The 25,055-nt window shown below is 42.1% G+C and overlaps 1 protein-coding gene and 1 long non-coding RNA gene across 3 annotated transcripts; one reads left to right on the top strand and one right to left on the bottom strand.

The window, feature by feature from the left end:
• Positions 1 to 10,789: 10,789 nt before the first annotated feature.
• LOC127555267 (uncharacterized) lies at positions 10,790 to 14,662 on the bottom strand. Its single transcript, XR_007952199.1, has 2 exons — positions 13,468 to 14,662; positions 10,790 to 11,742 (listed from the first exon to the last, which is right to left on the bottom strand). It is a non-coding gene; the product is annotated as an uncharacterized LOC127555267 (long non-coding RNA).
• Positions 14,663 to 14,798: 136 nt separating this feature from the next.
• On the top strand, positions 14,799 to 24,405 carry CHRNA10 (cholinergic receptor nicotinic alpha 10 subunit). 2 transcript variants are annotated; one of them, XM_051987470.1, is made up of 6 exons: positions 14,817 to 15,897; positions 16,134 to 17,346; positions 19,725 to 19,870; positions 20,075 to 20,229; positions 22,794 to 23,326; positions 23,826 to 24,405. In XM_051987470.1, exons 2-6 carry the CDS (start codon positions 17,262 to 17,264, stop codon positions 24,290 to 24,292), a joined length of 1,386 nt encoding a protein of 461 aa, XP_051843430.1. In that variant the 5' UTR covers positions 14,817 to 15,897; positions 16,134 to 17,261; the 3' UTR covers positions 24,293 to 24,405. The 2 variants fall into 2 exon arrangements, 1 of the variants encoding a protein (XP_051843430.1); XR_007952198.1 differs by lacking the exons at positions 22,794 to 23,326; positions 23,826 to 24,405 and having other exon boundaries at positions 14,799 to 15,897; positions 17,176 to 22,761.
• Positions 24,406 to 25,055: the final 650 nt, after the last annotated feature.

The following is a 25,055-nucleotide window of genomic DNA, read 5'->3' as shown; positions in this document are numbered from 1 at the left end:
CCTTTTCACCTAGGTTATTTGGCACCTCCCCTTCCTGCTCTTTCTTCTTTTTCCTTATTATATAACTTACATAATTTCCTAAAGCCAGTTGGATTAAATTATATGTATAAAGTGTATCTTTGGAAATTGGGTCAGGTCTATTTCCAGTGTAGAATTGACATAGTTGCTCTTCCACTAATTTCCACTCCTCTAGATCCAATTCTTTTTCCTTAGAGAACCAAGGAGATGTGTACTGTACAGTTTCTAGTCAGTGATCTGCTCCCAAATTATAATCAAACCTTGACTTTTCATTAGTCTGACAATGCTCTCTACACAATTTCCTTGAATTGGAAAAAAAAGGCTGTTTTCTAAACATCTGTATCATTTTAGATGAAGTACTACTTTAGCCCTTTAACAAAGTTTTCTGGGTCAAGGAGATTTTTCCACTGAAATCAGGATCATGTCTGTCCCATATTCGGACGCCAAAATGTAGTATTCTCTGTTGAGATTTTCTTTGGATCTCTGGAGGCAGCCTTAGTTTCAGTTCAGTAATTACCCCAAATGCAGCCAGGAGTTAAAGTTCAAATCCTTTATTGTCTCCTTCAAAGTCTTGCCTCTTTCACTTGGGGCTTGGCTAGTTTTCTGGAGGCCTTCTAGATGTTGGTTTTAGTGGAGAAGCAAAGGAGAACAGCCTGCCACCACTTCTCTGTCTTCCCTAGTTCTCATTCTTGCTGAGTTTGTTGACTTATTAAATATCTGTAAGATTTTTTCAGCTGTCTTTATTATGGATAGATAGTTTTCATCAAGTATGAAAAACTGATGTATTAGGAAGTATTAGATTTATTCAGTTTTTTTCCAAATTACCAATAATAAGAAAAATGTAAATCAAAACAATCCTAAGAATTCACCTCACACTTAGCACACTGACAAATATATATAACAAATGATAGGAATGGGTTTTGTGGGAAGATGGGCACATTACTATGTTGTTGGTGAATCTGTATAAGCATTTTGGAATACAGTTTAGAATTATGCAAATAAAGTGACTAAAGTGTTCATACCCTTTAACCCAGAAGTTCTACTATTTAGGCAAGATCCCAAGGAAGCTAATGATAAGATAAAAGTCTTCATAAACACCAAAATATTTATAGTAGCACCTTATGTCATAGCAAAGAACTTAAAGCAATGGAGATGCCCATCGATTGGCTAAACAAGTTGTGCCATGTGAATGTAATATCACTATGTTGTAAGAAATGATATGAATACAGAGAAGCATGGAAAGATTGATACAATCTAACGAAGAATGAAGCAAGCATAACCTCACTCCATCCTCAAAATATAAACATAAAATATAAACATCACTATAAGAACTCACTATTTGAGAAAAATTACTGAGACAATTGGAAATTAGTATGGCATAGACCCACACTTAACACCATATACCAAGATAAGGTCAAAATGGGTTCATGATTTAGACATAAAGAGTGATATTATATCTGCCAAGGGAAAATCAGAAACTTTATGAGCAAAACTACAAAACACTTTCCACACAAATCAAGTGTGATCTAACCAATTGGAAAAATATTAAATGCTCTTGGATAGGGCAAGCAAATATAATAAAGATGACAATACTATCTAAACTAATCTATTTATTTAGCACCAATCAGATTCCCAAAAAACTCTTTTAATGACCTAGAAAAAATAACAATAAAGTTCATATGGAAAAACAAAAAGTCAAGAATTTCAAGGGAATTAATGAAAAAAAAAAATCAAATGAAGGTGGTCTAGCTATACCTGATCTAAAACTATATTATAAAGCAGCAGTCACCAAAACCATTTAGTATTGGCTAAGAAATAGACTAGTTGATCAGTGGAATAGGTTAGGTTCAAAGGACAAAACAGCCAATAACTTTAATAATCTAGTGTTTGATAAACCCAAAGAACCCAGCTTTTGGGATAAGAACTCACTGTTTGACAAAAATTTCTGGGAAAATTAGAAACTAGTCTGGCAGAAACTAGGCATTGATCCACACTTAACACCATACACCAAGATAAAGTCAAAATGATTTTATGACCTAGGCATAAAGAATAAGATTATAAATAAATTAGAGGAACACAGGATAGTATACCTCTTAGACCTGTGGAAGAGGAAGGAATTTATGACCAAACAAGACCTAGAGATCATTACTGATCACAAAATAGAAAATTTTGGTTATATCAAATTGAAAAGGTTTTGTACAAACAAAACTAATGCAGACAAGATTAGAAGGGAAGTAAGAAACTGGGAAAACATTTTTACAGTCAAAGGTTCTGATAAAAGCCTCATTTCCAAAGTACATAGAGAATTGACTCTAATTTATAAAAAATCAAGCCATTCTCCAATTGATAAATGGTCAAAGGATATGAACAGACAATTCTCAGATGAAGAAATTAAAACTATTTCTAGCCATATGAAAAGATGTTCCAAGTCATTATTAATCAGAGAAATGCAAATTAAGACAACTCTGAGATACCAGTACATACCTGTCAGATTGGCTAGAGTGACAGGGAAAGATAATGTGGAATGTTAGAGGGGATGTTAGAGAAAACAGGGACACTGATACATTGTTTGTGGAATTGTGAATACATCCAGCCATTCTGGAGAGCAATTTGGAATTATGCTCAAAAAGTTATCAAACTGTGCATACCCTTTGACCCAGCAGTGTTACTACTGGTCTTATATCCCAAAGAGATACTAAAGAAGGGAAAGGGACCTATATGTGCAAGAATGTTTGTGGCAGCCCTGTTTATAGTGGCCAGAAACTGGAAACGGAGTGGATGCCCATCAATTGAAGAATGGCTGAATAAATTATGGTATATGAATATTATGGAATATTATTGTTCAGTAAGAAATGACCAACAGGATGATTTCAGAAAGGCCTAGAGAGACTTACATGAACTGATACTGCGTGAAATGAGCAGGAGCAGGAGATCATTATATACTTCAACAAACAATACTATATGATGATCAATTCTGAAGGACCTGGCCATCCTCAGCAATGAGATAAACCAAATCAGTTCCGATGGAGCAATAATGAACTAAACAGCTACACCCAGTGAAAGAACTCTGGGAGATGACTAAGAACCATTACATTGAATTCTCAATCCCTATATTTTTGCCCACCTGCATTTTTGATTTCCTTCACAGGCTAATTGTACAATATTTCAGAGTCCGCTTCTTTTTGTACAGCAAAATAACCGTTTGGACATATATACTTATTTTGTATTTAATTTATTAATTTATACTTTAATATATTTAACATGTATTGGTCATCCTGCCATCTAGGGGAGGGGGTGGGGAATAGGAGGGGGAAAATGGAACAAAAGGTTTGGCAATTGTCAATGCTGTAAAATAGTAATGCATATAACATGTAAATACAAAGCTATTTATTTTTTTTTAATTTAATTTTATTTAATAATAACTTTGTATTGACAGAATCCATGCCAGGATAATTTTTACACAGCATTATCCCTTGCAATCACTTATGTTTCGTTTTTTCCCCTCTCTCCCTCCTCCCCCCCCCCCAAGATGGCAAGCAGTCCTATATATGTTAAATATGTAGCAGTATATCCTAGATACAATACATATTTGCAGAACCAAACAGTTCTCCCACTGTACAGGGAGAGTTGGATTCAGACGGTAAAAATAACTCAGGAAGAAAATCAAAAATCAAATAGTTCACATTCATTTCCCAGTATTCCTTCTTTGGGTGTAGCTGTTTCTGTCCATCATTTATCCAATGAAACTCAGTTAAGTCTCTTTGTCAGAGAAATCCACTTCCATCAGAATACAGCCTCATACAATATCGTTGTCGAAGTGTATAATGATCTCCTGGTTCTGCTCATCTCACTTAGCATCAGTCCATGTAGGTCTCTCCAAGCCTCTCTGTATTCATCCTGCTGGTCATTCCTTACAGAGCAATAATATTCCATAACATTCATATACCACAATTTACCCAGCCATTCTCCAATTGATGGGCATCCATTCATTTTCCAGTTTCTAGCCACTACAAACAGAGCTGCTACAAACATTTTGGCACATACCGGTCCCTTTCCCTTTTTTAGTATCTCTTTGGGGTATAAGCCCAATAGAAACACTGCTGGATCAAAGGGTATGCACAGTTTGATAACTTTTTGGGCATAATTCCAGATTGCTCTCCAGAATGGCTGGATTCGTTCACAACTCCACCAACAATGCATCAGTGTCCCCGTTTTCCCGCATCCCCTCCAACATTCATCATTATTTTTTCCTGTCATCTTAGCCAATCTGACAGGTGTGTAGTGATATCTCAGAGTTGTCTTAATTTGCATTTCTCTGATTAATAGTGATTTGGAACACTCTTTCATGTGAGTGGTAATAGTTTCAATTTCTTCATCTGAAAATTGTCTGTTCATATCCTTTGACCATTTATCAATTGGAGAATGGCTTGATTTTTTATAAATTTGAGTCAGTTCTCTATATATTTTGGAAATGAGGCCTTTATCAGAACCTTTAATTGTAAAGATGTTTTTCCAGTTTGTTGCTTCCCTACTAATCTTGTTTGCATTCGTTCTGTTTGTACAAAGGCTTTTTAATTTGATATAATCAAAATTTTCTATTTTGTGATTGGTAATGGTCTCTAGTTCATCTTTGGTCACAAATTTCTTTCTCCTCCACAAGTCTGAGAGATAAACTATCCTATGTTCCTCTAATTTATTTATAATTTTGTTCTTTATGCCTAGGTCATGGACCCATTTTGATCTTATCTTGGTATGTGGTGTTAAGTGTGGGTCCTTGCCTAATTTCTGCCATACTAATTTCCAGTTATCCCAGCAGTTTTTATCAAATAATGAAATCTTATCCCAAAATTTAGAATCTTTGGATTTGTCAAACACTAGATTGCTATAGTTGACTATTTTGTCTTGTGAACCTAACCTTTTCCACTGATCAACTAATCTATTTCTAAGCCAATACCAAATGGTTTTGGTGACTGCTGCTTTATAATATAATTTTAGATCAGGTACAGCTAGACCACCTTCATTTGATTTTTTTTCATTAATTCCCTTGATATTCTCGACTTTTTATTGTTCCATATGAATTTTGTTGTTATTTTTTCTAAATCATTAAAATATTTTCTTGGAAGTCTGATTGGTATAGCACTAAATAAATAGATTAGTTTAGGGAGTATTGTCATCTTTATTATATTCGCTCGGCCTATCCAAGAGTACTTAATATTTTTCCAGTTATTTAAGTCTGACTTTATTTGTGTGAAAACTTTTTTGTAATTTTGCTCATATAATTCCTGACTTTCCTTTGGTAGGTAGATTCCCAAATATTTTATGCTATCAACAGTTATTTTGAATGGAATTTCTCTTTGTAGCTCTTGCTCTTGGATTTTGTTGGTGGTGTATAAGAATGCTGAGGATTTATGGGGATTTATTTTGTATCCTGCTACTTTGCTAAAATGATGAATTATTTCTAGTAGCTTTTTAGTAGAATCTCTGGGGTTTTCTAGGTATACCATCATATCATCTGCAAAGAGTGATAGTTTGGTTTCCTCATTGCCTACTCTAATTCCTTTAATATCTTTCTCGACTCTTATTGCCGAGGCTAGTGTTTCTAATACAATATTGAATAATAATGGTGATAGTGGGCAACCTTGCTTCACTCCAGATCTTACTGGGAAAGGTTCCAGTTTTTCCCCATTGCATATGATGCTTACTGAAGGTTTAAAATATATGCTCCTAACTATTTTAAGGAAAAGTCGTTTTATTCCTATGCTCTAAGTGTTTTTATTAGGAATGGCTGTTGGATTTTATCGAATGCTTTTTCTGCATCTATTGAGATGATCATATGGTTTTTGTTTGGTTGGTTGTTGATATAGTCAATTATGTTAATAGTTTTCCTAATATTGAACCAGCCCTGCATTCCTGGTATAAATCCTACTTGGTCATAGTGTATTATCCTGGGGATGATTTTCTGTAATCTTTTTGCTAATATTTTATTTAAGATTTTAGCATCAATATTCATTAGGGAGATTGGTCTATAATTTTCTTTCTCTGTTTTCAGCCTACCTGGTTTAGGTATCAGTACCATATCTGTGTCATAAAAGGAGTTTGGTAGGACTCCTTCAATCCCTACTTCTTCAAATAGTTTATTTAGCATTGGAGTTAATTGATCTTTAAATGTTTGATAGAATTCAGATGTAAATCCATCTGGTCCTGGGGTTTTTTTCTTAGGGAGTTGATTGATAGTTTGTTCTATTTCTTTTTCTGAGATAGGAGTGTTTAGGATATTTACTTCTTCCTCTGTTAGTTTATGCAAGTTATATTTTTGGAGGTATTCTTCTATTTCATTTAAGTTGTCGAATTTATTGGCGTAAAGTTGGGCAAAGTAACTCCTAATTATTGCTCTAATTTCCTCTTCGTTAGTGGTGAGTTCTCCCTTTTCATTTTTAAGACTAACAATTTGATTTTCCTCTTTCCTTTTTTTAATCAGATTTACTAAGGGTTTGTCTATTTTGTTGGTTTTTTCATAGAACCAACTCAGTTTTATTAATTAATTCAATAGTTTTTTTACTTTCAATTTTATTGATCTCCCATTTTATTTTTTGAATTTCAAGTTTAGTGTTTGATTGGGGGTTTTTAATTTGTTCATTTTCTAGCATTTTTAGTTGCAAGCCCAATTCATTGACCTTCTCTTTCTCTATTTTATACAAATAGGCCTCTAGAGATATGAGATTTCTCCTTATTACCGCTTTGGCTGCATCCCATACATTTTGGTATGATGTCTCATTATTATCGTTTTCTTGGATGAAGTTATTATGTCTATAATTTGCTGTTTCACCCAATCATTCTTTAGTATGAGATTATTTAGTTTCCAATTATTTTTTGGTCTACTTTCCTGTGGCTTTTTATTGAATGTAATTTTCAATGCATCATGGTCTGAAAAGGATGCATTCACTATTTCTGCCTTACTGCATTTGAGTTTGAGGTTTTTATGTCCTAATATATGGTCAATTTTTGTATAAGTTCCATGAATTGCTGAAAAGAAGGTGTACTCCTTTCTGTCCCCATTACATTTTCTCCAGAGATCTATCATATCTAATTTTTCTAGTATTCTATTTATCTCTTTGACTTCTTATTTATTTTGTGGTTTGATTTATCTAATTCTGAGAGTGCAAGGTTGAGATCTCCCACTATTATAGTTTTACTGTCTATTTCTTCTTGCAGCTCTCTTAATTTCTCTTTTAAGAATTTAGATGCTACACTCCTTGGTGCCTATATGTTTAATATAGATACTTCTTCATTATTCATTCTACCCCTTTAGCAAGATATAGTGCCCTTCCTTATCTCTTTTGATTAGATCAATTTTTGCTTTAGCTTGATCTGAGATCAGGATGGCTACCCCTGCTTTTTTGGCTTCACTTGAAGCATAGTGGGTTTTGCTCCAACCTTTTACCTTTAACCTGCATGTATCACCCCGCTTCAGGTGTGTTTCCTGTAAACAACATATTGTAGGATTCTGGCTTTTAATCCATTCTGCTAACTGCTTCCTCTTTATAGAGGAGTTTACCCCGTTCACATTTATGGTTAAAATGACCAATTCTAATACAAAGCTATTTAAAAAAAATTTTAAAGAGTGATATTATAAGCAAATTAGAAGGACAAAGGATAATTTACCTCTCAGATCTGTGGGGAAGGAAGGAATTTGTGGCCAAAGAAGAGTTGGAGTACATTATTGAATACAAAATGGATTATGTTGATTATATTAAACTAAATAGGTTTTGTACAAGGAAAACCAGCTCAGACAAGATTATAAAGGAAGCAATAAATTGGGAAAAAATTTTTACATTTAAGGCTGATAAAGGCCTCATTTCTAAAATATAGAGAATTGACTCAAATTTATAAAAATTCTAGCCATTCTCCAATTGATAAATGGTCAAAAATATGAACAGACAATTTGCAGATGAAGAAATTAAAACCATTTCTATTCATAAAAAAGATGCTCTAAATCACTATTAATCAGAAAAATGCAAATTAAGACAAGTCTGAGGTACCAGCACACACATCTCAGATTTATTAAGATGACAGGAAAAGATAATGATTGGTGGAATTGTGACCTGATAGAACTATTCTGGAAAGCAATTTGGAACTATGGTGAAAGGGCTATCAAACTGTGCACACCCCTAGATGTGCTTCTACTGGGCTTGTAACCCAAAGAGATCTTAAATGAGGGAAAGGGATCCGCATGTGCAAAAATGTTTATGGCAGCCCTCTTTGTAGTGGCAAGAAACTGGAAACTGAGTGGGTGCCCATCAATTGGAGAATGGCTGAATAAGTTATGGTATATGAATGTTATGGAATATTATTGTTCTGTAAGAAATGACCAGCAGGATGAATACAGAGAAGATTGGCAAGACTTACAAGAACTGATGCTGAGTGAAATGAACAGAACTAGGAGATCATTGTACAAGGCAACAAGAAGACTACACAATGGTCAATTTTGATGGAAGTGGCTCTTTTCAACAATGAGATGATTGAGACCAGTTCTAATGATCTTGTGATGAAGAGAGTGATCTGCACCCAAAGGGAAGACTGTGGGAACTGACTGTTGATCACATAGTATTTTCACTCTTTTTGTTGTTTGCTTGCATTTTTTTTTCTAATTTTTTCTTTTTAAAATTTTTCTTGTGTAGCAAGATAATTGTGGAGGTAAGTATAGAAGAATTTCACATGTTTAATATATTGCATTACTTGCTATCTAGGGGAGGGAATAGGGGAAGGAGGGGAAAATTGGAATACAAGATTTTTTAGGGAAGAATATTGAGAATTACCTATGCCTATGTTTTGAAAATAAAAAGCTTTAATAATAATTTTTTTAAAAAAAAGTAGAGTGCAAGCAAAACTTAGAGCAATATGGAATTGTTGGTTCAGTCAGAAGGTAGATGAAATCCAGTTTTATGATGCCATGAAGACAATTTTGGGCCAAAGACCTATGGTACATCTATACTATTTAATACTGACAGAGCGACATGGATCAGAAATAAGGACATGATCCTGGAGAGATGGGCTGAATGCTTCCACAGTGTTCTCAACAGATCACCATCAACCAATGCAGAAACTACTGACTGCATATCTCAGGTTGAAGTCACCTTTCTATCAGAATCTCAACTGAAGAAGAGTTTTGAATGTCATTCATTAGACTCCTCTTATGTGGCAAAGCTCCTTGTGTTGATTCTATTTCAGCAGGACTTTACAAGGCAGGAAGTTCACTGCTTGTACAAAAATTGACTAAAACCTTCTGAGTTATCTCCTAGGAATTCAAGGATGTTTCCATGGAAACATGCTCACATGGAGGTCAAAAGAAGCAAATACAAAGACACTCAAAATCTCGCTGAAGAGCTTTGTAATCAAAAGTGTGGCGTGGGCGATACTGGCACAGGATCACTCAATATAGTGAGCCTTCATCAAAGAAGGCACCTATACTCCATAATCAAAGTAGAATAGCAGTGGCTCAAAAGAAACATCAAAAGTACAAATTTAGAGATGTCTCCACTCCAAATGTTCACGTGGACTGTTTGTGCCCAGTCTGTGGTGGAGCCTTCCAAGCTCATATTGATCTGCTCAGCCACAGGAGAGTAGACATACAGAGAGCAAAGTTTTGGGGTGATAACTTCTTGGTAGAAATGAAATTTCACTCAAGTACTCTGTGCAAAAGAAGTATAAGAGAAATTAATGTCAACCTCAAAGTTGACTGGAAGGAGTGAGTCTCCCACAATCTTTCCCAATATTCCTCACAACTCTGAGTCTTGTATCCTCCTCAAGGGGCTCTTCCCAATGAAGAAATCTTTCTGGCCTGAAAGTATCATAGGACATCACACTAATTTCCCAGTTAGTGTGTCTTCCTGGCCCTAAAGAACCATGAGAATAAGACAAATTTCTAAAGGGGATCCTTCCAAATACAAAGGAAAATGCAAAAAAAGCCAAATAAGAATTTTGACTGATATAATTCAGTCTTGATTCTTAGAGACCAATGTTCCTTCTTTCTTCTCAATAGAAAGGTAATGGGTCCAGAAAGCTCTTATCAAACTTGCTTGATGTTGTTTAGAAACAAACCAGGGTCTTAATCTGAGTCTGACCTCTTGTAGTCCTTCGCAAACCTTCTCAGAAGATTCAGAAATAAGTGTCCTCTCTTGCCTCAAATTACTCAAATTTATGAGCACTTTCTATTCCTTACTTCACAAAAACCTAGTTAGAACAAATATGATTCCCCGTAAACAATTATGAGGGGTAGGTAGATGGCGGATAAAATGCAGGGCTTGGCATCAGGAAAACTCATATTCTTCCCAAGTGGCTTCCTTTAGGATAAAATATAAACTCTTCAGTTTGACTTTTAAAGCCCTTTACAAGCTGATCTTCCCCTCCCTTTCCAACCTTGTTGTATATTACTCTTGATCCAGCTTTCTTGCTATTCCTCACACCAGGACCCTCTTCTTTCTACAACTTCCCCCACAAACTATGTATACCTTGTATTTTTTGGTATATACTTATATAACATATTGTCTCCAATTCCTATTCCCTTACCTGGTGGTTTTTTTATTTGAGGTATTTGATGCCTGGTACACAATAATTTCTTTGATGTCAAGATTTGAACTCATAAAGTTGAGTCTTTTGATTCCAAACCCAGTGCTCTATCCACTGCACTACTTCGTTGCCTGAATCTCATAAAATTACCTTATAGTTATCTCTAGCATAGTGTCTGGGTACTTAAAACATGCTTGCTTCCTCCTTCCCCCAAGATTATCAACAATTTATTTTATTTTATTTTTTTAAATATACACAAAAATAGTTTTCAACATTCACCTTTGCAAAACCTTGTGTTCCAAAATTTTTTCCTTCCCTTGCCCACCTCCCTCTCCTCAAGACATCATGCAATTAGATATAGGTTAAACATGGGCAATTCCTCTAACCATTTCCATATCTGTAATGCTGTACAAGAAAAATCAGATCAGAACGGGAAAAAAAACCACAAGAAGGAAAAAAAAAAACAAAAAACAAGCAAGCAAACAACAATTATAAGCTTTGCTCCACATTCAGTCTCCATAGTTTTCTCTCTGGATGTGCATGACATTTTCCATCCCAAGTGTATTAGAATCATTGAATCACTGACTCACAATGCTGTTTAAAAGAGCCAAGTCCATCACAGTTGATGAAAGCTTATTATATTGGGTATCTTAGTGGGGGTTGGGAAGCCCCAGCAGATCAGAACCAGTGGGGGCTGGGCGGCTCAAGCAAGTCAGAACAGGGGCTGGGACAACCGGAGCAGATCAGAACCAGTGGGGGCTGGGCGGCTCAAGCAAGTCAGAATGGGGGCTGGGACAACGGAGCAGATCAGAACCAGTGGGGGCTGGGCAGCCCAAGCAGGCTTAAATCAACTGGGGGCTGGGCGGCTCAAGCAAATCAGAAAGAGGGCTGGGAAAACCGGAGCAGATCAGAACCAGTGGGGGCTGGGCGGCTCAAGCCAGTCAGAACGGGGGCTGGGACAACCTGAGCAGATCAGAACCAGTGGAGGCTGGGCAGCCCAAACCAGTCAGAATGGGGACTGTGACAACCTGAGCAGATCAGAACCAGTGGGGGCTGGGCAGCCCAAGCCAGTCAGAATGGGGACTGTGACAACCTGAGCAGATCAGAACCAGTGGGGGCTGGGCAGCCCAAGCCAGTCAGAATGGGGACTGTGACAACCTGAGCAGATCAGAACCAGTGGGGCTGGGCAGCCCAACCAGTCAGAATGGGGACTGTGACAACCTGAGCAGATCAGAACCAGTGGGGGCTGGGCAGCCCAAGCCAGTCAGAATGGGGACTGTGACAACCCGAGCAGATCAGAACCAGTGGGGGCTGGGCAGCCCAAGCCAGTCAGAATGGGGACTGAGACAACCCGAGCAGATCAGAACCAGTGGGGGCTGGGCAGCCCAAGCTAGTCTGAATGGGGACTGAGACAACCCGAGCAGATCAGAACCAGTGGGGGCTGGGCAGCCCAAGCAGGCTCAGATCCACTGGGGGCTGGGCAGCTCAAGCAAATCTTAAAGGGGGCTGGGACAACAGGAGCCGATCAGAACCAGTGGGGGCTGGGCAGCCCAAACTAGTCTGAATGGGGACTGTGACAACCTGAGCAGATCAGAACCAATGGGGGCTGGGCAGCCCAAGCTAATCAGAATGGGGACTGTGACAACCTGAGCAGATCAGAACCAGTGGGGGCTGGACAGCTCAAGCAAATCTTAAAGAGGGCTAGGACAATCCGAGCAGATCAGAACCAGTGGGGGCTGGGCAGCCCAAGCTAGTCTGAATGGGGACTGAGACAACCCGAGCAGATCAGAACCAGTGGGGGCTGGGCAGCCCAAACTAGTCTGAATGGGGACTGTGACAACCCGAGATCAGAACCAGTGGGGGCTGGGCAGCCCAAGCAGGCTCAGATCCACTGGGGACTGGGCAGCTCAAGCAAATCTTAAAGGGGGCTGGGACAACAGGAGCCGATCAGAACCAGTGGGGGCTGGGCAGCCCAAACTAGTCTGAATGGGGACTGAGACAACCTGAGCAGATCAGAACCAGTGGGGGCTGGGCAGCCCAAACTAGTCTGAATGGGGACTGAGACAACCTGAGCAGATCAGAACCAGTGGGGGCTGGGCAGCCCAAACTAGTCTGAATGGGGACTGAGACAACCTGAGCAGATCAGAACCAGTAGGGGCTGGGCAGCCCAAACTAGTCTGAATGGGGACTGAGACAACCCGAGCAGATCAGAACCAGTGGGGGCTGGGCAGCCCAAACTAGTCTGAATGGGGACTGTGATAACCTGAGCACATCAGAACCAGTCGGGGCTGGGCTGCTCAAGCCAGTCAGAATGGGGACTGTGACAACCTGAGCAGATCAGAACCAGTGGAGGCTGGGCAGCCCAAACTAGTCTGAATGGGGACTGTGACAACCTGAGCAGATCAGAACCAGTGGGGGCTGGGCAGCCCAAGCTAGTCTGAATGGGGACTGTGACAACCCGAGCAGATCAGAACCAGTGGGGGCTGGGCAGCCCAAGCAGGCTCAGATCCACTGGGGGCTGGGCAGCTCAAGCAAATCTTAAAGGGGGCTGGGACAACAGGAGCAGATCAGAACCAATGGGGGCTGGGCAGCCCAAGCTAATCAGAATGGGGACTGTGACAACCTGAGCAGATCAGAACCAGTGGGGGCTGGGCAGCTCAAGCAAATCTTAAAGAGGGCTAGGACAATCCGAGCAGATCAGAACCAGTGGGGGCTGGGCAGCCCAAACTAGTCTGAATGGGGACTGAGACAACCCGAGCAGATCAGAACCAGTGGGGGCTGGGCAGCCCAAACTAGTCTGAATGGGGACTGTGACAACCTGAGCAGATCAGAACCAGTCGGGGCTGGGCTGCTCAAGCCAGTCAGAATGGGGACTGTGACAACCTGAGCAGATCAGAACCAGTGGGGGCTGGGCAGCCCAAGCCAGTCAGAATGGGGACTGTGACAACCTGAGCAGATCAGAACCAGTGGGGGCTGGGCAGCCCAAGCAAATCTTAAAGAGGGCTAGGACAATCCGAGCAGATCAGAACCAGTGGGGGCTGGGCAGCCCAAACTAGTCTGAATGGGGACTGAGACAACCCGAGCAGATCAGAACCACTGGGGGCTGGGCAGCCCAAACTAGTCTGAATGGGGACTGTGACAACCTGAGCAGATCAGAACCAGTGGGGGCTGGGCAGCCCAAGCTAGTCTGAATGGGGACTGAGACAACCCGAGCAGATCAGAACCAGTGGGGGCTGGGCAGCCCAAGCAGGCTCAGATCCACTGGGGGCTGGGCAGCTCAAGCAAATCAGAAAGAGGGTTGGGACAACAGGAGCAGATCAGAACCAGTCGGGGCTGGGCAGCCCAAGCTAGTCTGAATGGGGACTGTGACAACCTGAGCAGATCAGAACCAGTGGGGGCTGGGCAGCCCAAGCAAATCTTAAAGAGGGCTGGGACAATCCGAGCAGATCAGAACCAGTGGGGGCTGGGCAGCCCAAGCAGGCTCAGATCCACTGGGGGCTGGGCAGCTCAAGCAAATCTTAAAGGGGGCTGGGACAACAGGAGCCGATCAGAACCAGTGGGGGCTGGGCAGCCCAAGCTAATCAGAATGGGGACTGTGACAACCTGAGCAGATCAGAACCAGTGGGGGCTGGGCAGCCCAAGCTAGTCTGAATGGAGACTGTGACAACCTGAGCAGATCAGAACCAGTGGGGGCTGGGCAGCCCAAACTAGTCTGAATGGGGACTGAGACAACCTGAGCAGATCAGAACCAGTGGGGGCTGGGCAGCCCAAGCTAGTCTGAATGGGAACTATGACAACCTGAGCAGACCAGAACCAGTGGGGGCTGGGCAGCCCAAGCAGGCTCAGATCCACTGGGGGCTGGGCAGCTCAAGCAAATCTTAAAGAGGGCTAGGACAATCCGAGCAGATCAGAACCAGTGGGGGCTGGGCAGCCCAAGCTAGTCTGAATGGGGACTGTGACAACCTGAGCAGATCAGAACCAGTCGGGGCTGGGCAGCCCAAGCTAGTCTGAATGGGAACTATGACAACCTGAGCAGACCAGAACCAGTGGGGGCTGGGCAGCCCAAGCAGGCTCAGATCCACTGGGGGCTGGGCGGCTCAAGCAAATCAGAAAGAGGGCTAGGAAAACCGGAGCAGATCAGAACCAGTGGGGGCTGGGCAGCCCAAGCTAGTCTGAATGGGGACTGTGACAACCTGAGCAGATCAGAACCAGTGGGGGCTGGGCAGCCCAAGCTAGTCTGAATGGGAACTATGACAACCTGAGCAGACCAGAACCAGTGGGGGCTGGGCAGCCCAAGCAGGCTCAGATCCACTGGGGGCTGGGCGGCTCAAGCAAATCAGAAAGAGGGCTGGGAAAACCGGAGCAGATCAGAACCAGTGGGGGCTGGGCAGCCCAAGCTAGTCTGAATGGGGACTGTGACAACCTGAGCAGATCAGAACCAGTGGGGGCTGGGCAGCCCAAGCAGGCTCAGATCCACTGGGGGCTGGGCGGCTCAAGCAAATCAGAAAGAGGGCTGGGAAAACCGGAGCAGATCAGAACCAGTGGGGGCTGGGCAGCCCAAGCTAGTCTGAATGGGGACTGTGACAACCTGAGCAGATCAGAACCAGTGGGGGCTGGGACAAGCCCGGATCTCCTATTGGAATTCAAGGGATGCTTTTGAGTAGGATTTGTAATTGAATGTCTGGCATCCTGGAAAGATAATTTGTCTGGGGAGGATATGCCTCAGCCAGAAGGGCTGGGTATCTGAAAAGAATCACAGATCAATAGGAAATACAGTTTCTTAAAGGGACCACAACCCGTTTCAATCTGATCCTGGAAAAAATAAGCCTGGCATGCTTTTAAATATAATTTGCATTATTAAGATTTTTCTTCCTCACTTCACAAAGTGACAATCAACTAAACAATAAACCAAGTCGTGATTTTTGTAGCATTTGTTGATTTTTGAGATTTAAATGCTGACTGAAAACTGAAAAATCAGCTCTCCTGAGCTCATGAGAGCTGGCTCTCGCCCACCTGGAAAGCACTTAATGAGCAGGAAAAACACTATACTTCCTACGCCCCCAGCTCTCAGGGAGCTGTCCATCAGAGACAAGCCTGATAATGCCAGTTAATGCCTGGGACCTGGGCATGTGGGTGGAAATGGGAGACTGAATCATCCTTAAATCCTAGGCATCTGGGGGAGGAAGTATTGGAAAGGCTGAGTTGGGCATTGTTATTGGTCTCTAGGTCTCTCCCTAGGCGAGCTTTTCTTACATTCAATGAATAATTGAGCCAATCTTGGGCTGAAGTTTCATCTGTTTTGTTTCCACTGGGGTAAGGAAGGAAAGATGTTAAACTGGGGGAGGGGCGGTTCTCAGATGTCTGCAAGTCACAGGGCTTGCTGAGGGTGTTAAGGACAGGTTTGGGGGTCCCCCATCCATCAGGACCTGTCCCTCTCTGCTGCTGCAGGTTTGTATGGGGAGGGAGGTGTGTCTGTGTGTGTGATTGAAAAAGGGGGAAGGAGGAGGAAGAATAGAGATATAGAGATTAAATCAGTGGGAATTGGACAGGTGGGGAGGCTGATGGAAAAGAAAGACAAGAGACAAGATAAAGGTATAGACAGCATACTTAACAAATTTGAAAACATCACAAAAATGGGAGTTAACGTGCTGGATGACAATCAGGAGGTAAAAGACTTTGAGAGATTAGACCTTTGGGCTAAATTGAGTCATATGAAATATAACAGGAATAAATATAAAATCCTAAACTTGAGTTAAAAAAAAAATCACACCAGGAAAGAATAGGGAAAACATGGTTAATCATCAAAAAGCATTTATTAAGCATCTGATGTGAGTTAGGTACCATGTTAAATCCTTTTTAGGCCATAGTTCATATGAAAAAATCCTACAAAGTAGACTACAAGACCAATATAAATCCATAGTATGGCATGGAAGTAAAAAAGTGTTGATACCTTTTTGGGTTGTATTAATTCACACAGAAAGACCATACCTGAAATATGTCGTTCTAAGTGTCACATTTTAGGTAGGATATTGGCAAATTGGGGTGCATTTAGAGGGGTAGAATGGAATAATGAGCAAACTAGAGGATCCCAAATCATAAAGGATCAGTTGAAAAAACTGGAGGTGTTTTGCTTTTTAAAGATTTGGGGGAGCACCCTTTAAGCATTTGAAGGACTTTCAGTGAGGGAGAGCTTCATCTTGTCCTTTTTGGATCCAAGGGACAGAAAAGGAACAAGAGGAGGAAGTTGCAAAGAGACTCATTTATCTTAAAAGGAAAAATTTCCTAACATTTAGGGCCATGTCAACATAAAATAGGCTGCCTCAGATATGGATTGCCCATCACTGAAAATCCTCCAATTGAGATTGGTTGACCGATGGTTAAAGTTATTGTAGGAAGATTCCTGTTCATATATTTACTGAACTAGATGATCTTTGAGATCTCTTTTAGCTTTGAAACTGGTTCTGAGTGATGGCTGGGCCAGGCAACACAGGAGTGTAGGGGATGTTAAGTCAATATAGAAGGCACCCTGGACCCACAGGTGCCTTATTTTGGGTTCAGTCCATAATGTTGTCCATCTTCTGCTATACCCAGCCTTCATATGAGGAGACAGACTTCTGAGACTCAGCCCTTCCCCAACCTGTTACAGCCTCTGCACCTCTTCAGCTGTTACTGTTACAATGGGATCTTGTGGAATCTCCTTCCCCATCCCCTGGACGCTCTCTTCAAGACTGTGTCTTTTGCTCTTAACCCAGCTCCTGCCAGGTATAGAGAACACTCTTTTCATGGGAGGGCATAGAATAGATGCCAGATTATTAGGGGGTGAGATGCAGAATGAATATTTGGATTGGTAATAAGGGATGCATGAGAGAATAATAGCAAGATGGATGGTAGGTTGGTGAATGGTAAGTAAAAGGATGAACAGTGGATAGAAACAGGTATTTGTTGGCAGGTGGTTGGTGGATAGATGGCTTAAAATGGATGGTGAATGAATATAAATTCACATGATACTATAGTCAAAAAATTAATTTGATTTTGGGTTGCATTGAGGCATAGTTTTGGGGTGATAATTCCAGTCTGCTCTGCACTGGACAGAATACAGTTAAAGTATTATATTTCCTTGCTGCCATATTTTAGAATAGATTTTGATAAACTAGAGAACACCAAGAGGAATGCAACCAGAATAATGAAGAATAAGAAAGGAACGTGCCATACCAGTTTATCCATTCAATAAACAGTGATTAACTGCCTGTTATGTGCCAGGCATCCCCTTGATAAACAGTTTCTGATATTAAGGAGCTCATATTCTACTGAAAAGAAACAACATGTACCATAAGAATAGTTTTTTTTAAAAAACTATGTACAGAGTAATTTCCAGGGAAAGGACACTAGTAACTGTAGGATTTGGAGAAGTTTCCTAGAAGAAATGACTCAAGCTGATCTTTGAAGGAAACTAAGAATTCTATGAGGTAGAGGTGGGAAGGCTAATTAATTCTAAGCATTGGGAACAAATTGCACAAAGGTGCAGAAATGGGAGGTGAATTGTCCTATACAGGAAAGAGCACGACCTCGTGTAGTGAAAGGATAAGGATGCTTATCCAGCAAGAAAACTAAAAAAGTCAGATAGGTAGGAGATCCAGGTGCTAATAGGATCATGAAAATCCAAGAAGGAAAGAAGGTCCCGGAGGAAAGAGTATCAAATACTGCAGAGAGGTCAAGATGGATAAGAATAGAGGAAAAAGTCATCAAATCTAAATATTAAGAAAACATTGATAATTGGAGAAGAATAAATTCAGTTGAGCAATAGGGTCAGAAGGACAACGGCAAAGGACTGACAAGTAAAATATAGGAAAGTATACATGAAAATGTGTGTATTTCATACACATAAAAGGATATGAGTGTTGATCCTTTTATCTAACAGTTACTGTGAAAAGGAAAAAGCCAAGATGATAGTTTGAAAAATAATTAGAAGGGAATAGGATCAAATGAGGGTTTGAAAAAAAAATTAACATTTATATAGTATGTGTCAGACATTCGGTTAAGCACTTTAAAATTATTTTCAGATTTAATCTTTATAACAATCCTAGGGGGTAGATGCTATTATTCTTCCCATTTCACAGATTAGAAAACTCAGGCAGATAGAAGTGGAGTGACTGATTGTCTGAGGCCATATTTAAACTCAAAAGTTTTTTTTTAAACTCTAAACTCAAGAGTAATAATCACTGTACCACCTAGCTGACTTTTTAAGAATGTGGGAGATGTAGGCATATTTGCAAGTAATAAGTACCTAGCAGATAACAAGAGGATGACTAAGGAGATGAGCATTCAGAAGAGATCTGAGAGAACATGATCAAAGGCTCAGATGGAAGGGTTGGTATCTGCAAGGGGGATCACTTCTTCCTCTAAGATTGGAGCAAAGGAGTAAAGAATGAAAGATGCTGTTAAGATATTTTGAAACAAAGACACTGGCTATATTTAACTTAAAGTTTTAAGGAATTGGGTTACATGGTTTTTAATCTTCAGGTATCTGAAGGTTTGTCACTTGGAATGGAAAACTTACTTTATTTTGACTTGGCCCCAAAGAACAGAATAGGAACAAGTGGAGGAAATTGTAAAGGCACATTCAGACTTGATTTAAGGAAAAATTTCCCAAATGGTGCCTTCAAGGCTCATTGTTGGATGTTCCCTTCCAAGATGGGATATAAGATGGATGTGATATGAATGTTGAATGTTGATAATAGACTAATAAGTGATAGATGAATGAACATTGGATAATAGTACATGGAATATTAATAAGTGGTCAATAATAGACGGATGGTGAGTAGTAGAAAGTAGATGATGGGTTGTAGAGAATAGAAGGAGGGATGGTAGGTGGGTGGGTAATGCATAGTAGGTGGAGAGAGGATGGTGATGGTGAATGGGGCTTAGATGGGGCTTAGATGGACTATGGGTGAATGGTGATGACACAGAATGGTGAGGGGGATAGAAGATAGAAAAGAGATAACGGCTAAAGAATGGATAGATGGCAGATGATGGGTGGTGAATATGTGTAAGAGTGAATGAAAAGAAAGCTGGTAGCTGAACTGAAGCTAGGTAGGAGATGGATGGTAGATGTACCTACATCTCTCCTTTCCTGCTTTTAGGCTCTCAAGCAGCTGAAGGAAAGCTTGCACAGCAACTGCTCCATGACCTCTTTGCTAACTACACTAGTGCCCTTCGGCCTGTAGAAGACACAGATCAAGCTCTAAATGTGACACTAGATGTGACTCTGTCCCAAATCATTGACATGGTGAGTGGCAGCTGTAGGAATGTTTTAACTTCATAGGCATAAAAGTCAGAATGTACTGTGCATGTGCATGTGATTGTCTATACATGGCTATCTTTGCACAACCACACATGTGTGCAATTGTGTGTATGCTTTTGTGTAGCTGTGTGTAAGTTACCATATTTATAGGGCACTTTGGTATTTCTCACCAGTCCTGTTCTTCCCCAGGATGAACGAAATCAGGTACTGACCTTATACCTGTGGATTCGCCAAGAGTGGGCTGATGCCTATCTGCACTGGGAGCCTGAGGTCTATGGGGGTCTTGACTCCATAAGAATCCCCAGTAGCCTGGTCTGGAGACCTGATATTGTGCTCTATAACAAGTATGACTCTATAATAATAATAGCTAACCATTGTATGGCTAAAGTTTGCAGTTATGTATGTTATCTCTTTTTAATATTTAATATTTTCATTTCCCACTTACATGTAAACAATTTTTTACATTTGTTTTTAAAACACTGAGTTCCAGATTCTCTTCCCTCCTTCCCACTGCAACCCCCATCAAGAAGGCACATGTAAAGTTATGCAAAAACATTTCCCTAAAAATCATGTTGTGAAAGAAAACATAGCTCTTCCCCCTCAAAAAAAAAAAAAAACCCTCAAGGGAAAAAGTATACTTCAATCTGTATTCAGACACAATTAGTTCTTCCTTTGGGTATGGACAGCATTTTTCATCCTAAATTCTTCAGAGTAGTTGTGGATTACTGTATTGCTGAGAATAGCAAAGTAATCCACAGTTGCTACAATCTACAACATTGCTATAACTTTGTACAAAATATATTTCACTTTGCTTGAGTTCATGGAGGACTTTCCAGATTTTTCTGAGAGCATCCTGCTCATCATTTCCCAAGAACAATAATATTCCATCATAATCACATAGCACAATTTATTCAGCCATTCCCCAGTTGATGGGCCTCCTTTTAATTTCTGCTTCTTGCCCTGAGAAGAGAGCTGCTATAAATATTTTTGTACATCTCTTGGGGCCATGGAGTGGTATTGTTAGATCAAAGATTATGCATAATTTTATAGCCCTTTGGGCATAGTTCATATCTTTTGCTCATTTATCAATTGGGGAATGGTTCTTTTTTATATAAAACTGACTCAGTTCCCTATACATTCTCTACACATACAATGAAGCCTTCATCAAAGAAACTTGCTTCAAAATCCTTTTCCCAATTACTATTATTAACTGTATTTTCCACCAGTTTATTCTGTTCTCTCTCTCCTTTCACCCTGACCTTCCTCAAGTGTTTTGCTACTGACTATTCCCTCTCTCAATATGCCTTTTCTTATAACACTCTCCCCCCTTCCCTTATCCTCTTCTTTATATATATTATCTTGTTTTATTCTCACAATGACCCTGTGAAATATGTACTATTATTATTCCCATTTTGCAGATGAAGAAACTGAGATACAGCACACTGGGCTCTCTGATAATAGCCTAGATTATAATTCCCCAAACTGTTAGTCAACAAGAATTTATTAAGCACTTACTATGTGCTAGGCACTGTGCTAAGTATTGGGGCTACAAAGAGAAGCAAAAACTGTCCCTTCCTTCAGGGAGCTCACATTCCCCAAAAAAACAAAAACAAAAACAAAAACATGTAAATAAGACATATACAGTGAGGGAATTTATTAACAAGGAGATATCAAGTAGAACACAAAATTCTGGGGAAACCAGCATAAGTTATAAAGCAGATGGGAAAATAGTCAATAAGTCAGTCAACAAGCATTTATTAAGCACTTACTATATGTCAGGCACCATGCTAACACAAAGAGAAGCAAAAACAGTCCCTTTCCTTTGAGGTCATATTCTAATACAGGAGATGACATGAAAATAACTGTTTCACACACACCAGTAGGGGAGAGATGTTATAATGGAGAGATAAAGTAAAAACAAAACTCAGGAAAACCAGCAAAACATACAAAGCAGAAGGAGAAACAGGCTAGGGCAAAGAAAGCATAAGGCGCAATGAGGCAGGTAGGGGATTGAACAGAGCAGAGAATGAAATAGAGCAGAAAAAGAGGGTAGAGAAGAAACAAGGCAGAGAAAGAAATTGGCCCAAAGGAGAAAAGGGTCATTGGTGTTAAGTAGGAAAAGTACAGAAGCAAAAGAGCAAAGCGAAGAAGAGGGGAACCAGAGAAGTGGTCCTCAAAACCGGAAGAAAAGAAAACAGTAGAAGAGAAACAGTGAAGTAGGGGAAACAGTGCAAGAGGGGAAACAGACTACAGGGTAGAAGGAAACGGACACAAGAATAAAGGGAGACAGAAGGCAAGAACCGGAGTGGGGTGGTGATGGAGGAAAGAGTAGAAGATAACGGTTGATGCAAAAGTTAGCATGGGAGAAATAAATTCAAGGCAGAGCAAAGGGGGAAACAGCCCAGAGGAGGCCGAGCTGGAAGGAAATTGCTCTAGGAAGAATAAGAAAGAGCAGTGAGGAATCTGAGTTAAGGGAAACTGAGAAAAGTGAAACAGGGAATAGAGAATTTGGTAGAGGGAGCAAAAAAGCAGGAAGGGAAATATAGGGAAGCAGCAGATCCCAAGCAAGATGGGATCCGTGGAGAACAAAGGATTCTCCTTTGCTCGTAGTCTCCGAATAAAAGGTGGATGGCTAATATGTTGTAGGAGGAGTCTTCAGGAAGGTTGGAGCAGCTGGCCCCTTGAGATCCCTCCCAACTCTGAGATGCGGTGGTTGGCAAGGAAAAGGAGCAGCGAGGGGAGCTAGATGGGTACTTTGGACATCCATGGCCCTCTATCCCCTTTAGAGATGGGTTTGGGAATTCAAGTTCCTTCCCCACCAAGGACGCACCTTTCTGTTCACTCACGACGGGCCTCCCAGACAGGGTCCCTCTGTCCCCACCACTCTCCCCACCACGTCTCCCCGCAGGGCAGACACGCAGCCGCAGGCCTCGGCCAGCACCAACGTGGTCCTTCGCCACGACGGGCGCGTGCGCTGGGACGCCCCCGCCATCACCCGCAGTTCGTGCCGCGTGGACGTGGCGGCCTTTCCGTTCGACTCGCAGAGCTGCCGCCTGACCTTTGGCTCGTGGACCCACGGCGGCCACCAGCTGGACCTGTGGCCCGGCGCGCCGGGCGCCAGGCTGGACGACTTCGTGGAGAACGTGGAGTGGCGCGTGCTGGGCATGCCTGCGCGACGCAGCGTGGTCACTTACGGCTGCTGCTCAGAGCCCTACCCGGACGTGACCTTCACCCTGCTGCTCCAGCGCCGAGCCGCAGCCTACGTGGCCAACCTCCTGCTGCCCTGCGTGCTCATCTCGCTGCTGGCCCCGCTCGCCTTCCACCTGCCGGCCGACTCCGGGGAGAAGGTGTCGCTGGGCGTCACCGTCCTTCTGGCCCTCACCGTCTTTCAGCTGCTCCTGGCCGAGAACATGCCCCCGGCGGAGAGTGTGCCCCTCATCGGTGAGCGCCAGGGGGAGACAGCTGGGCCCCCCCCCATCCCGCCAGCCCCTTCCCCACCTCACCCCATCCCCCCTAGCGAGTCTGGGTGGATTCCGGGCAACGGCGCTCTGGAGAAAGGGAAAGAGATCCTTCGTGGATGAGCAGAATTGGAGGAGTAAAGAAAGAAGGGCTAGAAAGGAGAATGGGGACATTGGGGAGGAAGATGGAGAGGAAAAGTAGAAAGCACACACAACAATGAATGAAGGAGAAGCCCCTAAGTGCCTATGGCGGGCAGAGCAGGGAAGGAGTAGTTATCCCCACAGTGCCGCGCCGGAAAAGCCAGCCCCCGGAAGTCACGGTGGCCTCCGGAAGTCACGGTGGCCTCCGGACAAAGAATGCCGAACCGCACTGGTGGCTCTGCGGGGCTAAGCCGTGTGTTCTCTGAAGTCCCGCCCACGTCTCCGAGGCCTCGAGCCTTTGAGGAGACACTCATTTCATCCCCTACTTTGTCTCTTCCCAGGGAAGTACTACATGACTACCATGGCGCTGGTGACAGCATCCACGGCGCTGACCATCCTCATCATGAACCTTCACTACAGCGGCCCTGGAGTCCGCCCAGTGCCAGCCTGGGCCCAGACACTTCTCTTAGGCTACTTGGCCAGAGGGTTATGTGTCCGGGAGCGGGGAGAGCCCTGTGGGGGTTCCCAGCATCCCCCACTTCTTCCTCGCCCCTCAATCCATCCCAAACCTCACCTGGGACCTGGATCGGGAGCTGGGCCATGTCCAGAGCCACGATGCCCCTGTCACCAGGAGGCCCTGCTGCGGCATGTGGGCGCCATCGCTGTGGCTTGTCGGAGCCACCGGGCTGCCCAGCGTCTCAGAGGGGACTGGAAGCGTTTGGCTCGGGTCGTTGACCGATTCTTCCTGGCAGTCTTTTTTGCCATGGTCCTTGCCATGAGCTTGCTGGTCCTGGGCCATGCCATCTGAGGACTGAACATGCTAGGCTAGTGTAGGTCAGAGAAAAAAACTTTAGACCCAGAAGGAGCATGGGATGGGGCAAGAACTGGGACCTGGAAAAACCGGGGCTTAGACCCAGGGAGAACGTGAGTGAGTGATAAAATGTCATGATTTATAAGATTTAGTAATCTAAGATTCATCTAATCTAACTCCTCTTTACAGAAGAAGAAACTGAGATCCATAATTGTTGCTTCAGGCTAGAGTATAATTGCTCTATATAAATCCAAAAGGAAGACAGATAAATAAGTGATTCATATTTCTATAACTCTTTTGTGTTTACAAAGTACTTTTTTTTTTCAAAACAACTCTGTGAGGAAAGTTATTCATGTATTATTATTATAATTATTTCTATTTTACAGAAGAGAAAACAAAAGTTCAGAGAAGAGAAATTACTTGCTCAAGCCCCCAGGAAAGGGCAAACTCAAGGCTTGAGTTCACATCCTCTGGTTCCCCAAACAGCTGCCTTTCCACTAATCCAATCTATAAGGAGGCAGACATCCTGTAATTGAATGGGTCACCAGAAGAGATAATGAGATGCCCATTTCTAAGAAGGATAGTGTAGAAGTGATTCATGTTCAGGTTTGGAGTTGGCAAGATTTTCTCAAAGGTCCCATCTGGCTTTAAGATTCTAGGATGTTTAGTTCATGGCCTCCAGGTGAAGTGGATCCAGTTCTCCCTTCCTTCTTTCTTCTTCTTCTCTAAAGGCTTCTGAGTAGCCTCTCAGCCTGTAGGG

This window comes from Antechinus flavipes, chromosome 3 (assembly GCF_016432865.1).
Source record: "Antechinus flavipes isolate AdamAnt ecotype Samford, QLD, Australia chromosome 3, AdamAnt_v2, whole genome shotgun sequence".
NCBI classification, from domain to species: Eukaryota; Metazoa; Chordata; class Mammalia; order Dasyuromorphia; family Dasyuridae; genus Antechinus; species Antechinus flavipes.
This window is presented reverse-complemented; position numbering and strand designations above follow the sequence as displayed.

Excerpts from the sequence above, each read along its gene's own strand:
- CHRNA10 (XM_051987470.1), top strand. The coding sequence starts at position 17,262 with ATGGGATCTTGTGGAATCTCCTTCCCCATCCCCTGGACGCTCTCTTCA. Across the intron at positions 17,347-19,724 it reads CTTAACCCAGCTCCTGCCAG|GCTCTCAAGCAGCTGAAGGA; the intron begins GTATAGAGAACA and ends TCCTGCTTTTAG. Across the intron at positions 23,327-23,825 it reads GGAGAGTGTGCCCCTCATCG|GGAAGTACTACATGACTACC; the intron begins GTGAGCGCCAGG and ends GTCTCTTCCCAG.